Raw genomic sequence first — 20993 nt, forward strand, 5'->3', positions numbered from 1 at the left:
TCCTTGTCCATACAATAGAAGTGAAAGGTGACTGAGACTAAACCTTCTGCCTAACATCTCCTTTTGTGTTCCACAGAAGAAAGAACATCATACAGGTTTGGAACAACATGAGGTTGAGTAAAAGATGACAGAATGTTCATTTTTGGGTGAAATATTCCTTTAATTTTAGTCAGTAAGGCACTCTTAGGACCCTTGGTGTGTAGAAAGCATAGAGAAAGGACTGTTTATTGTGGCATCATAATGGTGCATCGCATCCATTTCCTTTTGGGTTAAAGTAAAAATCTACACTGCTAATTTGATCTCTCTTGAATTTCCCTTAGATGAAGACAGCTCACACAAATAATATCCCTGATAGCACACGTACATCACCCAGACATCTATTTGATGTGTGTTTACATCTGGGAGATGTCTATTTTACATTGTTTGCTCATCTGCAATACGTCTATCAGACGCATGTCAAAAATTGTGTCTCAGATGTCAATAAGACATTGAGCAGATGTCTTTGAGACGTTTATGATTTAGAATGTTTGTAAATCTGATCTCTTTAAGATGTTTAGCAGGGCTTTACAGATTAAAAGATCTAAAACAGACATCTCGGAGACGTACACGTGCTATCTGGGATACAAGCTGTACAGACTTAATATTTGTATCATTGCATATTTAAATAATCTATATTTTTTAAATATCTCATGTCAGAATATACAAAACTACAGTACAAAAGAGAGGCTATAACACCTAACTTAATTCTAACATGCAGCCATGTGATCCAGGGGCTTTATTAAAGAACTTCAAACATCTGCTGCTATTTTAGAGGCTATGAATGAATGAATGATCCAGTGAAGGTCCAGGCTGTATGTCACACACTGAACAGCAGTGTCAATAAAAAAAGCTTCATTCAGCATATAGAATGAACAGGGAAGATTCCAGAACTGTTAGCATGTATGGAAGTTTGTTCAGGCTAAACAAAACATTGGAATAAATGCTTGGTCATAATAATATTAATATATTTTTAGATAGATCACATCAGTTACAGACAGAAGAAGCCTTCAAAGCTTTTTATTTTTATTGCTCAGCAGTAGAAAGTACAGTTGATGTGCTACAAAAGATTAGACATGATTCATAATATATGAGAGCAACTGAACTATTATCTCCCTCTCCTTACACATTTAAAACTCATGACAGCACACACATAAAATTTCTTTTTTTTAAATGGACGGCAACAGAAAAAAGGAAAACGTCTACAAATGCATTTGAATTCACAATTAAAAAACAATTAAATTCTGCTAAGCACAGACAAAATGTGATATGTAAAGAAAGGGTGATAATATGAACTTAAAAGTACAGTATGTTACCGAACTCAGTGGCATGAAGATCAAAATAAAATAGTTTCTCTGTACGTCTTTGTCATTTATATCTAACACGTACACACTACATTCCTCAAAAAACTGTACAATACCGCAGTAAGCACTGGAGAATTAAAGATAAATATAAGGAATTCCTTTTGGTCTCATTTATTCTCTTAAAACAGCATACTTCAATGCTCACACGAGGACAGAGACATACAGAACCAAAAGCACACTCATTCAGCCTTCACTAAAAAACACATCTGACAAAATATATATTTAAGCCAACCCGTGAAGCAATAGTAGTGCCATTTTGTTCAGAGCATGACTTATCGAATAAACAAATATAAATGTTTAATCACAACGCTTAGCCCTGCAAACAAATGAACAGATATATTGAGAAATGTAGAGCACAGTAACATTACCATACAAAGAGCTTTGTATGTAGGCATTTCATTGGCATTTAAGCATTTGTTCTACTTGTTTGTGCAATTGTTGAGTGAGGAAGTGTTTTAACAACCAAATTATATTGATGTAAATGAAACCCCATTTGATATCTAGTCTAAAGACACACATACACCTCAAATCAGAGAAGATGCATGCAGCAAGACATACGCACACACAAACATCTTGGAACATCTAATGAATGGGACATTTTCATTTCAGTCTTCTGGCTGGTGACTTAACTGAGGGAAACCATCTTGGAATTTCTATATATCATGACACATCCTGCATCAAATGCAAATAAGCAATCTACGTAATGTTCTCTGGGAGTGAAGCAAGGGTTACCGCGGTAAACAGCTGGACCCATTCCAGAACCAATGCTCTTTCAAGGATTCAGGGATTCACTAAATTTGTTTGCGCCACCATTACAATCCCCTTTTATACAGAATTCAAGTCTGGCAGGCTTTTTAAAGTAATTGTTTTAAGTGTTTCAGGTCAAACAAACATTCTTACAGCACACATTGTATTTTTCAGCACTCTGTGCACCACCAAAGCCACTGGGACATAAGAGAAACCAAGCTCACTGTTTTTTTTTTTCAAAAAGACATAAAAACCCTTATCACAATTAAGCGTCTGTAGAAAATCCACATCAGAAAAATATGCAGGGGCTCTCCCTCATTGTAAATAGCATTTGCTCTTTTATATATTCTTATAGCTCCTATATATTCTTAAAAAATACAAGCGAAGATAAGGGATTTTGTCTCCAACTGATGATGTAATTAGTGTGGCCACACAGTCTGTCTAGATGTCAGAAGCCTTGTCTCTGTTGATAAAGAGAGTCTCTTGGCAGAAAGGGTTAACCAGAACCACGCCGCTGTCGCTGTAGTCACCGTTAGGGGGCAGATATGTCTCTTGTTCCTGAAACACAAGGATACATCAAAAGCATTAGCACTGTATACTTTTCATTCATGCTGTTAAAGACTAATCACTCAAGGATAGCTAATTCTACAAGGCTAAATACAATCAAACTGGAGGGAACACGTGCTCTTATCAGGTTCTGTTTCCTATAGATGCATGTGATCATTTCTATGGTGTAGTTATTTAGATCCATCTATCTATCTGTCCATCCATCCGTCCTTCCGTTCGTCCATCCATCTGTCTTTCTGTCTGTCTGTCTGTCTATCTATCTATCTATCTATCTATCTTTCTGTCTGTCTGTCTGTCTATCTATCTATCTATCTATCTTTCTGTCTGTCTGTCTGTCTGTCTGTCTATCTATCTATCTATCTATCTCAAAGACAGTTGGCAAGAAATGACAAGTATGGGGTTGGAATGAACAGACATTTAGAGAAAATCAAAACATAAAAAGAATGTGACAGACACAAAGCTAAAGGACAAGGAGTCACAGAAATATAGTGGAAGGAAGTGATGCCTCTGATGCTTCTATCGGGTGATAGGAACACCTGTGGATCACCAGCATTCCAAACATGATTCTTCATCATCATCATCATCATCATTACACTCATTACACTCTGTTTACCAGCAAACAGGAGCATGAACAAAAAATGGGAAAAAATGAGCAAGAGGGGTTGAAAAGGAATGATGGCAACAAATGAGAACTAAACAAAAAACTCTCTGTACACCAGAGGGCAACAGGGCGATGTAAATTTTATGAAACAGTTTCCACTATGTGAGGTTCTTCAAGTACACAGTGTTTGGATTCCAGTGATTAATATTTATTTAATTATGCTAACCATTTACCCAGATGTCTGCATAAAGGACCATAAAAAATCCTTAGTAATCCAAGAAACACTGAAGACTTTTTTCGTTCCCAGAAACATTAAACTGTAATTAAAGTGTAATTACTGTGAATGTAGATGAATACTCAATCAACACAATCCAAAACCCAAAACGACACTACCCTTCACAAGAAACACTAAGATATTTTTGTTCTTGAAAGAAATTGATGCTTCTCTTCACCTTGGATGCATTAAATTGATCAAAAACACCATCTTAAATGTTCGTAATGCTGAAAGTTATTATTACTATTTAAAATGACTGCTTTAAATTTTTTTCTTTTTTCCAAATTCAAATTTTACCTGTGATGGCAACACCCCATTTTTCAGTCATTATTCCAATCTAAGAAAATAATGTGTCACATAGTCCTTATGAATTGAATGTGCTAATTTAGTAATCAAGAAACATTTCTCATTCTTAGAACAGTTGGAAAATTGCTTGTGCCACTAATGAAGTATGGACAGCGTAAAACAGTTTCTTGTTCAGTTGCTGAAGTATTGAGTACACTTGCATTTCTTGCAAGTCACTTTACCCTTGCAAGTCAAATTGTGGTTTTAAAAATGGCCAAACAGAAACTAATCTTTCAAGAAATTCATCAGTCCATTGTTTTTAGAGTGATGAAGGCTATTCCATGCACTACTGACTTGATTGAATAAAACAAACTGAATCTAACCAGGATAGAGAGGGAAGTGGACAGCCCAGGTGTACAACAACTAGAGGGCAAGTACATCAGGTTCTCTAGTTTGAGAAACAGACTCCTCACATATCCTAAACTGAAGCACATGCCAAACACCAGTTTCATCTGCAACAGTGAAGAGAAGACTCTGGGATGTTGGCCTTTTAGGCAGAGTTTCAAAGAAAGAGCCACATCTGAAACTGGCATATAAGAAGAAAGTGTAGAATGTGCAAAAGAACTTAAAAGATTGAGTGGTAAATAATTATAAATAAGTGTTATATATGGATGAATGAATGTTTAAGGTGTTGAACTGTTGTTAGAAAAGATTAGGTTGGTGCTTAGAAGTGTCTTTCAAGCCAATTACAGTACATCTTTGGGAAGTGCTGCAGAAAGCATAGGATGAAACGCAAGTGGAGGATTCTTGGATAAATAGTAGTGATGGGGAGTTGACTCCAAGAGAGTCGATTCCTCGACTCTAACTCGTCCTAGAATCGGAGTCGACTCTGATACAGGAATCGATTCTTTTGTTCAACTCCGTAACTTTACGAATAGGACGTTGTGATTGGCTCAAAATAATGAATTGCCATTCTTAAGAACCAATCGCATCCTCTACAAACACCTGTTGGTTGGTGGGACAGCACCTCATTCATCATGTGCGTTTGAGTGAGAGATAATGTGCGTGCATGCAAAAGAGAGAGAGGGTGTGACCAATTTTAAAACTTTTGGAAGTTTGTGTAGTATTACATCAATGCAAGCGACGATGGTTGGAGAAGTGGATTCTCCCAATTTGTCTGGTTTCTATGACAATGAAATTATTTTCTTGCTATTTTCCCTCTAAAAATTGGATATGAGCAGCAACTAGGGAATGACATCATTATAATGTAAAGTTATGCAGTGACTCTAATTATAATAGCAGGAGTTTATGTCTTCATGTCACACATTTTAAAAACTTTTAAGAGAAAATAAAAACTAAATTTACTGTGCGATTAAAGAATGCAGTCTAAACACACTGCTATTTAATCTGTTGTGGTTGAGACTGTAGAGTTTAAAATGCAGCCGTTTTAAAATTTTCACCATACGTTCCATAAAAAAGCGATTTCACGTACCATACTGAATGTTCCATTTAAAAACAACGGTCCAAATCATTTTTTTACTTTTTATTTGATCTAACCCATCTCCATAATATGCCTATTAATAGTTATTGAAGTGAATCGAGCAAGAAAATATGTGTGATTTGTTTTTCCATCGGCATGGAAGCCATCTAGACTAAAATAAGCTTCTCCTGCCCCACTAACATTAGCGTTTGGATTTGGGTAGGAGAAACTGACTAGCAGTTACAGAAAAACTTCAGCTTTGTCATGGAATGGCAATCGGACGCTATAAGCAGTGGCTTGAGTGAGCTATATATGAGTGAAAATTAAACTATGATTTTTACAATTCCACTGATTTTCCGCTCATGCCTGTCAAACAGTTTTGTGGGTGAAAATATGTCACATGGGAAAGCACTGCCCACTAATGGCCATCCCTGGTGATGGCCCTGAATTTTGAAACTATCCTGATTGAAAATAAATGGAGTCATAGTGTCCATTCCAGCGGCTGGAGTCGGGAATCGGAGTCAACTCAAAAAACTCGGAATCGAACACCCCTAATAAACAGATAGATTGTAGACTTCAGCACTTATTTAAATAGAAATAGTCATTTTTAAGATTATAAATGCCTTTACCGTAGTTCTTTATCAATTTAAAGCAACATCTGAGAATAAATGTATAATTTTCTTTCACAAACCTAAAAATTGCATAGTGTTGCCAAACATTTGAAGGTTAGAGTATATGCTATAAATCTACTAAAAGTTTTTTTTTTTTTCACCATTTGTAGAAACAGTACAGAAATGAGAGGAATTTATGAGAAATGAAGAGGAAGAAACAGTATTGGGAGATGTTGCAAGCTGCCTGCATGAGCGTGTTTAATGTCCCAATGCTTTTTATTTTGTTGACCAACCTTGGTTAAATCTACAATAAACTACAGTACATCCAAGAAACGTACATACTATTTTAAATACCTCTGCTTGATGACTAATTCAGACCTCATTAGTTCAGGCATTCATTATCTCACACACTTTTTAGAGGGGTTGAGAACAGGCACAGAATCAGCCATTCTACGATGTGATTGGAGCCCTGGGAGCTTAAACACCCCAAAAGCAGTGGTTAAAATGTTCTATCTGAGCCAAGTTTTAGTTTCTGGTTATCGGTTAGTACCTCAGCCTCCAGTGATTGTATCTCGCGGGGGAGCTCCACAGCATGGCGAGTGAAGTAGTCCATCGTGATGGCGTCGTTCCAGTAGCTCAAGTTGTTCTCCTGAGTAGAAGACTTCTTCTTTTTCCTCATACAGCAAACGGTAAGAAGCACAGCTACAGAACAGGATAGGTATAAATGACTGATGTGTGATACATATTTCATATCTAACTGTTTTTGAATTTAGCTTTAGTACTGCATGCATTACTTGTGTTAAATAAGCCACAAATAGAATATGCTCTACTCTGGCAGTTCTTGTTGTTGATGGTGACTGAAGTTTGACTTGTAGAGAACTTTACAAGAGTCTATCATAGATAGATAAAACTTCTGAAAGTTGAAGGAAGTGTGATATTGGTTACTCACAGCATGAGGATACAGGCACGCTAATGGCAAGAACCAGCCACACAATGTCCATTTTGTCCAGGCAGATGGTGTTTTTTTTGTGTGGAGGAACCAGTGCAGGACCCGACTGGTTTCCGGGCCCCCATGGGCTCTGTGTGGTGGCTGGGACCTGTCTGTTCATGAAGCTCCCGCTAGCTGTGGAGGGAGCCTCAGAGATGTCTAAATCATTTACTGCAGGCCACGAGGCATCTGTGCTGTTTGTAACGTCTGAGACTTTAGTCAAGGAGAGAAAAGAATCAGTGGTCATGCTAGTGGTTCCATTGCCAGCAACTGCGGCATCCACTTCGTTTTCTACAGAGCTTCTGTTCTCAACTAAAGAAGTGGGATCAGATGTCGTGCTGTGGTTGGACATGTGGGCTAAAGCTAGGGGAACAGACTGATTTTCAGTTTGTGGCAATGCCTCTCCAATTGTTTCCAAAGGGATCGTAGGGTTCTCAGGTGAAGGTACATCACGCAACGTGATGATGTGGTGTGGAGCCAACTCGTTTTGCCCTTTCTGGGTTTTGGCCAATGAAAATGATGACGATAAAAGGGATGATGGATGTTGAAGGGGGTCAGTGGGCTTCAACACACCCATGTCTCCAGTGATCCCTGGAAACTCTGCTTGCTTTATTTCCTGGTGGCCCTCAATGCCAAGGGTCACATCACTTTCAGTCCCTGAGAGAAAATAATGTCCAGAGCCAAAATTTGTGGCCTGGTTTGTACTGTCCAATCCAGTAGCATTGATCTGAGTTCTACTGATCAAACCAGAGGGCTTGATACTGTCTACTGGCTTTCTATTGATTGTACTCTGCTTATCGGTATTAGTGCTAAAGTTCTGGATTTGAACAGAGCTAGTTCTGTTGGACTTCCTTCCAGAAGTAAGTTTAGTAGGAACATCAGTTCTCTCTGCTGAAAGAGGCATTAGAGATGGTGTCTGATCCTTGGGTCCAAAAGCAAGTGTTGGAATAGAATAGGCCTCATTGGCCCCAGCTGCAGTTATATGCTCTGTTGTGGAAATAGTCTGAACTACATCAGAAGATACAGTGGTCTTCGGTGTCTGGAGTGGGTGGACAACAGAGCTTCTATGGATAGCTGCAAGAGAAGCCAGTGCCTGGTTGTGTAGATTGCCACTGCTGGAACTCTGTTGCCAGCTCAAGGGCCCTGGTGATAGTGTGGCGAGGTTTTTGCTGCTCATCGACATGGAGACAAGGTCCCGAGGGGTTTGGCTGGGATGAAGTTCCTCTGCGGAGAACACCAGCCCAACTGGCACAAACAGAATCAGTAGAACACCTGAGAAAGGGAGAAAGACAAGGAGAGGAATGTAGCGTTGATGTATTTATGAGTAATACTGAATCACATGCGCACAAACGTGGTATGCATGAGCAGAGCATATGTCCAGTTCCTTGTGCTTGACATACTATAAGAATAAAAATACATCTGCTTCTACCTTATATGCAAGACATATGGATGTGTGCATAAAGTGCACTTGAAAAAAATATGCAGGATAATTCTGCTCTCTCTTAATGTATAACTTTATTATGATAAGGCATGTACAGTTTGCATCTCACCACCTATCTGTGCACATACTGCACCAAGGAAACAATAACAAGCTAACAAGCCTAATTTACTCCATTATGTAGTTAATCCAGTACTGTTCAGACTTCAGATTTCAGTAAATAGACAGTTTTAGCTGGGCGGCTTGATTAGAGATTGATTAGTTGTAATGAATGCAGGTCAGGTTAATGAGTCCAGTTATAATCTAATAAACAGAGGTCAGCCAACACTACCACAAGGCCTGATTGTTTCACTCCTTGAAGTGAGACGGGAGGAAAGGTGGCTTTTCGTGGGGAAAGGGCAAGCCAGGCAGAAACAAACAGAAACATGTGCAAATATAACAGCTTTAAACAATGAATTAAAAACAGGAAACATGGCAACACATATGCAAATACAAAAATGCATGCCAAAACCTAATCTAATACACAATAAATTAAAGAGAAGAGAGGAGAAGAGACAAGATGAGACAAGACAATATTAGATGAGAAGACAAGAGGAGAGAAAATTCAGGACGAGATTAGAAGAGATGGGAAGACAAGACTCGAAGAGGTGAGATGAGAAATTGCGAGACAAGACAAGATGAGGTGAGAAGGGAAGAGAAGAGAAGTAATGAAATGAGATGAGAGGAAAAGAGAGGAGGGTACACCATTGCTATTTTTTTAGATTATTTTTTTCTCTTTTGTGTGTAAAATAATCTGCACCCACAGAAACATACTGTACATTAATCTATACCTTCAAAACAAACATGCACAAATCCATCAAATCATACAATGGTTTTATATGACACCTGAGTGATCTGAGTGTTTCATCAGCTTGCTATTACAGTTGCTATAGAAACCAAGCTTAATCCCTTAGAAGACGGAAGGTGGTAAGAGGAGAGACTCATATGACAGAGGAATGTCATATCGCAAGAGGACATGGAGAGATCTGAGTCACTTTAATGTCAGCTTCATAGATAACCTATTCTCATCTCGGTATTAGGCAGATTCCATAATTGCTTTGCTCTCAGAATCATTCAAACCCTTCTTCACTGCCTTTAAAACGGTGACTACTCGAATCTCGGCCTGCCTGGCTGACATCTCTGCCTGGTTGGAGGAACGCCACCTTCAACTCAGCCTGGCGAAGACCAGGGTCCTCGTCTTTCCAGCCAACCCTGCTGTTGAGGGTTATCTACAATAACACCATTCAAAACGGTCAGAAACTTGGGGGTAACCATTGGTGACCAACTCAACTTCACTGACCACATCTCAAAAACAGCCCGATCATGTAGACTTGCACTCTACAACATTAGAAAGAAAAAACCCTTCCTTTCTGAATGTGCCACACAACTCCTTGTTCAGTCTCTTATCATATCTAGACTGGATTACTGTAAAGCTCTTTTAGCTGGACTTCCTGCATGTGCAATTAGGCCTCTGCAAATGATCCAGAATGCAGCAGCATGGCTGGTCTTCAACGAACCCAAGAGAGCACATGTTACACCCCTCCTTGTCTCTCTAAATTGACTGTCAGTTGCTGCACGTATCAGGTTCAAGGCTCTGATGCTGGTATACAGAACAGTCAATGGGTCTGCCCCAGCTTCCCTACAATCATTCCTGCAGAGCTATGTTCCCACTAGAAGGTTGCGGTCTGAAAATGAGAGGCGCCTTTTGGTACCAACACAAAGATGCACCAAATCACTTTCCCAGACTACCGGCTTCACTGTACCTTGATGGTGGAATGACATTCCCAACACCATCCGTGAAGCAGAGCACTTAACCCTACACTTATTAGTATAAAAACTTGTTGCACTCTAATCTCTGTCTTGGCTAGTACTTTAATACAATTGAAAATTTGTGTTGCAGCACTTTTCATGTTACTGTCTCCTTAAGATGAATCACCTATGTTGTATCCTTCCTTCCATAAAAGCGTCTGCTAAATTAATAAATGTAAATTTAATAGCCTTTACTATTCTCCCACACACATGCAGACACATACATTACCAATATTCAAATCATACAGTATATATCATAAATGCCTTTCACACAATACACAAGGGTGGCAGGAATTGGCTGGTTAGCAAGTCCCTATTAACCCCTGCTGGTAGATGCAAAACTACACCCTGTAATGCTAAAGAGCATGTTTCCCCATTGACATCAATTAAAAAAACAACAAAAAAAAAAAAAAAACATATATTCTGATGAAATCGGTTTTTGTTTGTTTTTTTCCCATGAAACATTTGGATCAAAAATATATTTTTTGTGGGCTACTAAAAGCTTGAAATTGGTTTTCATACTATTGACGTCACAGCTCATGCAAGAGCCTGAAGCATAAAGCACCAAATCAGCACTCACTCGTGTAAGTTTGGAAACAAATATAACTCACACCCTTGTTTGACACACAGCAAAAGATGACAATAAGGTACCTTTTTCCAACACATAAGGTGCATATTTTATGCAAGTAATCTAATACATAAACGGGAACTCTTGATTTTGCAGTCTTGTGTCATGGTTGTTTAAACAATATTGATTATAGCAATGTGCTAAAAAACATATTGCAAATTAAATTCACGATACATCAATTAAAAAAATCAATTAATGATGCTATTTTAAGACAGCTTTTAATTGTGCTAATCGCCACTCTTCAGGGTCTGGTGTAAAATTCCATAAGTACTTTATTCATACTTGTTTATTTAATAATTTTGTAAATAACTTGATAGCTCAGGCCACACTCACATTACTGTGGCCAACCATTACCATGCACATGTTGTGCTATGATCCTTGCGAGGACGTCATTTTTCTAAGGCTGCAAAGCAAGTCACATGACAACATTTGCTGAGATCACGCTCACTTCCGTGAGAATCTAGGGGACCCTGCACCAGCTGAGCACCACAATAGACATGAATAGGAATGATAACTGATAGCTCTCTTCAGGTATTTTAGAGCTCCTTGCTACACACACACAGAAACCTTTAAACTCTAAATGAATAACCTGTAATATACATTTAACATGTAAATTATCCTACATACTTCCTGTCTCTGTGCATGTAAAATTTACTTTAAATCCCAAACAATTTTCCAATTCCAAACATGATTATCCAAATGTGAGCTGTTAACATGTAAAATACTATGTTACAATTTCCATTTTTCTATGAAGGAAAAACTAAATGACAGAATTCATGATTGGTCAACTTCTGACATCTACCTGGCTTCTATTAGGGAGGTGTAACAAGCGATAGCGAGACAAACAAACACAAATGCAGAGGAACAGTTCAAAGGATTTATTTACAATAAATGTGAACAGTCACTGTGGATGTCGAGGATCCCGGCACCAGTTGCAGCAGCGGAGAGAGATGACAGAGAAGCATGCTTGTGCTGTGGCCGCGCCCGGGGAAATCCGTGAAGAGTGTGTTCGTAGAATGAGGCACACAGATGCGGAATCAAGATGGCGCCGAGTATGGCTGCTGCGTTGCGAGCTCCGACACAACATAGCAATGTTTTGTTTGTTTTGTTTACAATTCTTATGTTTTTTGTCTTGGATGTTGTCTGCCTCATTGTCTACGACAGACAAACACTTTTGGACATTGGTTCAGCGATCTCACACCAAAAACCGGACTTCACATTCCTCAATGCCGACCCGCTGTTTACAAACACGCCAGCGGAGCCCTTTGTCTGGGCAGCACGGCCGCGGAAACGCAAGAGGAAAAGGGGAAACAGAGCCGGTGTTCTCATCAGAGTAAGACGCCGCACAAATCGACCCCCGCTACCCACTATTCTACTGGCAAATGTTCAGTCTCTGGATAACAAGCTTTGCGAGCTGAAAGCGCGGATCTCTTTTCAACGAGAGACGAGGGACTGCTGCATTATCTGCCTAACAGAAACTTGGATGTCTGCGGAGATTCCAGACTCAGCCATTGAACCCGCGGGGTTCTCCATGCACTGAGCGGACAGAGCGAAAGACCTCTCAGGTAAAACTAGAGGAGGTGGTGTATGTTTTATGATCAACAAATCCTGGTGTGATCAGAGGAACGTACATTCCATCAAGTCTTTCTGTTCTCCTGATCTGGAATTTCTTATGCTTCTGTGTCGACCATTCTGGCTACCGAGGGAATTCACAGCGGTCATTATCACTGCTGTGTACATTCCCCCACAAGCTGACACAGACCGGGCACTCAAGGAACTGTATGGGATTATAAGTGAGCAGGAAACCGCGCACCCTGAGGCCGCGTTCATTGTGACCGGGGACTTTAATAAAGCCAGTTTAAAATCAGTCGAACCAAAATATCACCAGCACATTAGTTTCAACACACGAGGGGACCGGGTTTTGGATCATTGCTACTCTCCGTTCCGGGATGGCTACAAATCCCTCCCCCACCCACCATTTGGCAAATCGGACCACTCTTCCATTCTGCTTCTGCCCGCTTACAGGCAGAAATTGAAACAGGAAGCACCCACCCTCAGAACGATCCAGTGCTGGTCGGACCAATCAGACTCTACGCTACAGGACTGTTTTGATCACACGGACTGGGAGATGTTCCGGTCCGCCTCTGATGACGACATCGAGCTTTACGCTGATAGCGTAATGTGTTTCATCAGAACGTGCGTAGAGGAAGTGATTCCGACCAGAACTGTGCGAATCTATCTGAATCAGAAGCCGTGGATCAATAGTGATGTTCGCGCGGCACTTAATGTGCAGACCTCTGCTTTTAATTCCGGGAACGCGGAGGAGCATAAACAAGCCAGTTAAAACAGCAAAACTCCAGTACAGGAGCAAGATTGAAGGACAGTTTAACACCACCAACTCTAGAAGCATGTGGCAGGGAATTAACATCATCACGGACTTTAAAGGGAATAAAAACTCCGCCATTAACACCGCTGCCTCTCTACCGGATGAGCTAAATACTTTTTATGCTCGTTTCGAGGGAAATAACACCGCCCTCGCGGAGAGAGCTCTCGCGGCTGAAGCTACAGAGGTTAGTTCACTCTCCGTCTCTGTAGCGGATGTAACCCGATCCTTCCGACGGGTGAATATCCGCAAAGCCGCGGGTCCAGACGGCATGCCGGGCCGCGTCATCAGAGCGTGCGCGAACCAGCTGGCTGGTGTTTTTACGGACATTTTCAACCTTTCCCTCTCTTTGTCTGTGGTCCCCACATGCTTTAAAACATCCACCATTGTGCCTGTTCCAAAACAATCAAAAATAACTTGTTTAAATGACTGGCATCCTGTTGCTCTGACCCCCATCATCAGCAAATGTTTTGAGAGACTAATCAGAGATTACATCTGCTCTGTCTTGCCACTCAATCTTGACCCGCTGCAGTTTGCTTACCGCAACAACCGCTCCACTGATGATGCCATTGCATCTACAATACACACTGCTCTCTCCCACCTGGAATAAAAGAACACATGTGAGAATGCTGTTTGTAGACTACAGCTCAGCATTCAACACCATAGTGCCCTCCAAGCTAGATGAGAAACTCCGGGCTCTGGGCTTAAACAGCTCGCTGTGTAGCTGGATCCTGGACTTCCTGTCAAGCAGATGCCAGGTGGTTAGAATAGGCAGCAACATCTCCTCATCACTGATCCTCAACACTGGAGCCCCACAGGGATGTGTTCTCAGCCCACTACTGTATTCCTTGTACACACATGACTGTGTGGCAACACATAGCTCCAATGCCATCATTAAGTTTGCTGATGACACGACGGTGGTAGGTCTGATCACTGACAATGATGAAACAGCCTACAGAGAGGAGGTGCACACTCTGACACACTGGTGTCAGGAGCACAACCTCTCCCTCAACGTCAGTAAGACAAAGGAGCTTGTGGTGGACTTCAGAAGAAAAGACAGAGAACACAGTCCCATCACCATTAATGGAGCACCAGTGGAGAGAGTCAGCAGCTTCAAGTTCCTGGGTGTCCACATCACTGAGGAACTCACATGGTCCGTCCACACTGAAGTCGTTGTGAAGAAGGCTCATCAGCGCAGGAGACAGCTGAGGAAGTTTGGAATGAACCGCCACATCCTCACACGGTTCTACACCTGCACTGTAGAGAGCATCCTGACTGGCTGCATCTCTGCCTGGTACGGCAATAGCACCGCCCACAACCGCAAAGCACTGCAAAGGGTGGTGCGAACTGCCATACACATCATCGGAGGTGAGCTTCCCTCCCTCCAGGAAATATATACAAGGCGGTGTGTGAAAAAAGCTTGGAGGATCATAAGAGACTCCAGCCACCCGAGCCATGGGCTGTTCTCACTGCTACCATCAGGTAGGCAGTATCGCAGCATCAGGACCCGCACCAGCCAACTCCATGATAGCTTCTTCCCCCAAGCAATCAGACTTCTGAACTCTTGATCTCTCATGATCAATATACATCAGCACTGCACTTTATTACTCTTACTCTTATATCTCACACCGGACTGTCATAAATTATATTATTATTATATTATGTCTCTCTTAACAACTGACTATCAACCGACAGCCTGAATGTCAATACAGTACAATACTGTACATTCTATATATATGTATATATATATATATATATATATATATATATATATATATATATATATATATATACTTTTTTTATATATATATATTTTAATTTTTAATTTTTATTGAATAATGTGTACCTATATAGTAAAAAAACAAACAAAAAAAAAAAAACAGCGTATTGTATACTGTACAGTATGTTATTATTTGTATATTGTTGTGTGTTTAAATTGTGTTGTGTTAATTTGATGTAATTGTAAATTGGTATATGTCTCATCACTGTCACGACTGCTATGTTGATTGGAACTGCACCCAAGAATTTCACACACCATTGCACTTGTGTATATGGCTGTGTGACAATAAAGTGATTTGATTTGATTTGAGATGCATCTTTCCATTTGAGGAAGAGCGCTGCGACAGGATGGCTCAGACACCAACCTCAGATGCATCAAACTCCTACACGAACTGACTTGCAGGGTCAGTAGTTACGAGGATGGGTGTGGTAGAAAACTGCTCTTTTAATTTAGAAAACGTGGCCTCAGCTCGTGGGGACCAACAGAAGTCAGTGTGTGGAGGTGAGGTCCGTTAGAGGTGCGGCGAGTTGGCTGTAGTTCCTAATAAACCTCCGATAATAATTAGCCAATCAGAGATGGTGCTAACCTTAGCCGGGTCCATGCGCACTCCCTCAGACGAAATGATAAACCCCAGGAACGGAACCGACTGTGCATGAAAAGCGCACTTCTCTGCCTTGACAAACAGCCGATTCTCTAGCAGTCGCTGAAGCACCTGCCTGACATGCTGAACATGGTCCTGGATATTCTGGGAGAAGATCAGAATATCATCAAGATAGACAAACACAAAACAATCGACCATGTCTCTAAGCACGTCATTTACGAGCACCTGGAAGATGGCGGGGATGCTGACTAATCCGAAAGGCATAACCAAATATTCAAAATGCCCCCTATGGGTGTTAAAAGCTGTCTTCCACTCATCCCCCTTCCTATAAAACAAACTGACAAACTCACCAGAGCCATGACAGGAGGTCCTTGTGAGTGTTTTATGAATCGAGTGTTTCCCATTATCAAAACCATTCCTGCTGAGAAAATACAGAACAGAGAAAACAGACACATCTGATCCAAGCATGAGGCAGATTCTTGATAACATACCAAACACAAGCCTGCCCTTGCCAGCAACCTACAGTACATGACTTTGACAACTATGCTACAAATCATGCTGATTTCAAAGTTTACCACTGCAGTCCATAAGCACTGACAGTATTTGCCATGTCCTGTTTTCTCAGACTCAATCAGAAGAATGCATAACCTCATATCACATTCACCATTGCCAATCCAACACTACATTAATAAAACATCAACCCCATAAATAAAACATGACTCGTTGCTCATTTCACAACAAAGTGGCATGTTTAGATCAGACACAAACTCTCATACTCATTCCCCTCTGCACACATTCTCAACAAACTCCCAGAGCGTTTAACAAGCCAGTCTCCGCCATAGATCTGAAGGTGCACACAGCCATAAAAATCATCTGAGCATGAGCTCCCTGGTCCATTGTATACACAGCGCTTATTAAAAATCATAACCGCTGTCCTATTAGTAAAGTCATGTTTTATAAATGATCAAATAAAAAATATTAAAGGCGTGGAAGCGCTTTCAAGTCTGCTGCCATCAGAAACATCTGTGATTAGTCAGTAGTTTATATTAAGGTTTTTTCTTCGTTTAACTGCACTTTTGCTTGTCAGTTCCCTCTGGTTTGGGCTCTGATAATATGGTATTTGGAAAAGCAGTCAAAATGATTTGATTGTATATCAAAGATGGGCAATCTCAAAGGAAAATCGCAAGCCAACAAACTCTAAAATCACTTCAAAACAGACAGAATGTTGCTTTTGGAATTAAGAAGTCTTCAAGGATTGATAGCATTGCTTAATTGACACCTTGCATGAATACTATGTGTATATAATGCACAATGTGATTTAGCCAAGTAGGACATCCGAGTAGGATTCTCCTAAATCAACAACCTTGTAGATCTAGAAGGGGCCATTCACACCAAAAATGTGTGAAAAAAAAAGCTAGACACAGCACAAGGAATAGAACAGAACACAGAAGTCTTGAGATGTGTTTTTAAAAGTTGAAGATCTATTTTAAAAGGACACAGTGCCTAAAAATACGGCACTCCTGCATGAGACACCGAAAAAACTGTAAGATGCAGCTCAAAGGGCAAAGATATCCATCTAGTGCATGTTTACACAGAAAAGCAATTATATGGATGCATTTGGTGTAAACCAGGGTCAGAAATTGAAAGGGGCTCTGAGCAATAATGCCATAAAATTCAAAATGGGGGGCAAAAAATGCCCTTGTAATGATTTCCTCCATCTTTATTTGCAATATCTGTTATAGTTCTTAATATTCAATTGTAGTCCTAGATATACATATTGTGGCATAAAATACATTTAATTTAATTCTTAGGCTAAGAGTGAATAAATTCTCAATCTTGAAAATCTGTTTTAATCAAATTGATGTATTTTATGCCACAATATGTATATCTAGGACTACAGCTAAATATTAAGAACTGTAGCAGATATTGAAAATAAAAGATGGAGGAAATATTTTGCCCTTGTAATGATTTTTTAATAATTGTTTTAATTTGTTTTAAATTTTAAGAAAAAATATTGACCTGTAAAACTTAATTTGTAAACAGCCCCTTAGAACAACATTTCTATCAACCAATCATATTTCAAGGTTAGGGATAGGCTTAGCACTTCAAAAACATTCTTACCAACCTATCACTTCCCTCTGATTTTAGTGGTGGTTTAGGCCAAGCAAGCGATATAAGACTAAGATGGTAAATTACAAATCATTCTCCTCCCCGACTAATCCCCAAATTAAGTACTCAAACTCACGTCCATAGCAATGCAAGATTCTTTACATGTAAACAAACAACATGGAGTAAGGGCTTACTAACGTTTTAGCACAGATTTGAACAGAACAAAGTATGATAAAGAGACCGGCATCAAACCTCCAAAAACCAGTCTTTGTAGCAGGGTAGGGTTATGATTAGAGCTATGACTGTTTAATAAGAATATTAATCCAGGAACATGTCCATACTTGGTTAAATCTTGTTAAGCATGTGCGACATACATGTGTATGAACAGAAGAGAGAGAGAAAGAGAAAAGATTTGTCATACAATTTTTTTTTCGACTTTTAAAAACACTGGCCTGATCAAGGTTATCTCCCATCTATCAATTAATGACTCACTTTCTAGTGACATTTATGTTACCACACACACATGAACACACAAACACACTCCTCTGACTCACAGTCTAATAGTGAAGGGGAGGAAGATGATGAGAGCACATAATACATCTCAGACCTGGACAAAAACACCAATTGGCTACTTTGCAAGATGAGCATTGAGCCAAGGTGTATAATGGGTGAGAGTGTGTATTACTCAACACTGTCAGAAAAAATCTGCAAAGTTTTTACCTTAGGGGAACAACAGCTTATCACTGGGGCAGTACCCTCAAAGGTACACCCACTATATGTCAATCGGAATGTATTTGTACCATAAATGTCCTTAAAGAGTACATATTAAAGCCTTTTAGGTTACTGCCCCATTGACAAGCTATTGTACCCTTAAAGGTACATTTTTAGCAATTTTAATAGTCTAAAGGCTACTAATGAAAATGCTTCTATTTTGCAATCTTTTCTAATTTGATGCATTATTTTCTTTATAAATATCCAAATAATAATTTGAGTGAAAAATACTTTCATGCATTTCAGAATTTCTTGTATTTGGCATGTCACCCTTTTGCTTTACAAACAGTATAGTCTCCACAAGTTTGTGAAAACCTGATGATCTATGCTATCCAGCATGATTTGAAAATGTTCCAAAAAGCATCTTGTGTGCTTTAATGGAAGGAAATCTGAACTTTAGCACAAAGGAGTAAAAATGGCCAATGCCATGAAAATTCCTTACATTCATTACTTTTTCATTTTACATAATAACTTTTTATTTTCTTTCAAAACCCTACAATTTTGGTTATTTTGAGGTTTAAATGGGGGAAAAAATCCTAGAATTTTCAATGTGGTCTCGGACATTTTGGACCCCTCTATACATTGTCAGTTGTGAAGTATTGTGTATTTATTTACATTATTGCACTATGGGGGAATCCTGAAGGCAGTTTAATTGTTTATGTGGAAAATGGCCTGAGAGTAAAAACTGTTCTTGTGCCTGGATGTCCTGGTGCTCAGTGCTCTGTAGCGCCAGCCAGAGGGCAACAGTTTAAAGAGGGAGTGGGCAGGGAGTGTGGGGTCTAGAGTGATTCTACCTGCATGTTTCCTCACTCTGGAGGGTGCGGGGGGATTTCTCTTGAAGTCCACTATCATCTCCACTGTTTTGAGTGTGTTCGGCTCAAGGTTGTTGTGACCACACCAGACAGCCAGCTGTTCAACCTCCCATCTGTATGCAGACCCGTCACCATCGCAGATGGGGCCAATGACTGTGGTGTCATCTGAAACTTCAGGAGCTTGACAGAAGGGTCATTTGCAGTGCAGTCATTCGTGTACAGAGAGGAGAGCAGTGGAGAGAGGATGCACCCTGAGGAGCACCAGTGCTAATAGTGAGGGTCCCGGATGTGAGTTTCCCCAGTCTCACTAGCTGCTGCCTATCTATCAGAAAGCTGGTGATCCACCGACAGATTGGGATGGGCACAGACAACTGGGTCAGTTTGATTGAGAGAAGATCAGGTATGATGGTATTGAAGGCTGAACTGAAGTCCACAAATAGGATCCTTGCATGAGTCCCAGGTCTGTCGAGGTGTTGCAGGATATAATGCAGTCCCATGTTGACAGCATCATCCACAGACCTGTTTACTCGGTAAGCAAACAAGTGGGTCTAGCAGGGGTCCAGTGATGTCCTTCAGGTAGGCCAAAACCAGTCTTTCAAATGACTTCATGACCACAGACATGAGAGCGACAGGTCTGTAGTCATTAAGTCCTGTGATTTTAGGTTTTTTAGGGACCGGCATGATGGTGGAGCGTTTGAAGCAGCAGGGAACTTCACACTGCTCCAGTGATCTATTGAAGATCTGTGTGAAGATGGGTGTATTAGTGTGCGTTTGCGTGGGTGTTTATACATGTGTGCAATGTCTGGGCCAGAGCGGTGTAATTAGTTGGAGCAGTGATTCTCTGTGTTGATGGAGTAAAGGTCTAACCAGGTCTAACACAGACAGAAAGACCTGACCTCCTCCTTCACACAAAAACAGAGCTGTACAGGAGGGCTGTTTGCAATGAAAACAAATTAACAGGCCACAATTATGGAGAGTCCTGCGGGAAGAGCACACTTTTATTAACTCCCATAATGGAACAGAGTGAACAGTGCTGTAAGAAGAGAAGAATTGTGAAGCTGAAGATATCGATGGGGACTGGACACCAACACTCCATAAAAAGACTGAGAAGAAGAATAAAGTAAAGAATATAAGATGGTAAGTGGATATGCACAGATTGTTTGTTATTGCTTTGTTAGACACATTAGTTTGGCAAGCTAGGCCTTGCACATGATTAACCCTGCAATGATTGTTTTCTCTGTTTCCAATGTCCTCTGTTTAAAAAATGGGTTTCATTACAAAATTACATTGAAAATTACATGCTCTGCCATCTGATGAAAAAATGATGACTGGAAAGAATCATTCTATGGCATAAAACTGCTCTAAATAGAACTCTAAGCTTTGGTATTAACAAACATTTAACAAACGTTCTGCCATCCTTTCACACCCTTATGTTGTTCTAAACCTGATGAAAATCTTCCCTCAGCAGTAGCTCTCAAATCTTATTTGCACTTCCACATATTCAAAACTTCAATATCATATTCGGTTAGGAGACGTGTCCGATGGTGTCCGCTGTCATTTTTGTCAAAACTGGTCTGACACCAAGTTATAATATGCATGACATATTTGAGAGATATACCAGAAGGTACATTTTTCAGCGAATAATTACTTAAATACTGTTCCTCACACAG

At 40.2% G+C, this 20993-nt stretch overlaps 1 protein-coding gene across 3 annotated transcripts in view; it reads right to left on the bottom strand.

The window, feature by feature from the left end:
• Positions 1-935: 935 nt before the first annotated feature.
• Positions 936-20993, bottom strand: part of LOC127434087 (transmembrane protein 108-like) — a 69432-nt gene continuing 49374 nt past the window's right edge. For 2 of the 3 annotated variants that reach the window (XM_051686549.1, XM_051686550.1), the window contains 3 exons: positions 6915-8225; positions 6516-6667; positions 937-2705 (listed from right to left, as the gene is read on the bottom strand). In XM_051686549.1, coding sequence (XP_051542509.1) covers positions 2589-2705; positions 6516-6667; positions 6915-8225 — 1580 coding nt within the window. In that variant the 3' untranslated portion in view covers positions 937-2588. Of the gene's footprint in view, positions 2706-6515; positions 6668-6914; positions 8226-20993 lie in introns of all 3 variants that reach the window. The other variant, XM_051686548.1, reaches the window with a different exon arrangement.

Source organism: Myxocyprinus asiaticus, chromosome 44 (genome assembly GCF_019703515.2).
Source record: "Myxocyprinus asiaticus isolate MX2 ecotype Aquarium Trade chromosome 44, UBuf_Myxa_2, whole genome shotgun sequence".
In the NCBI taxonomy this organism is placed as follows: Eukaryota; Metazoa; Chordata; class Actinopteri; order Cypriniformes; family Catostomidae; genus Myxocyprinus; species Myxocyprinus asiaticus.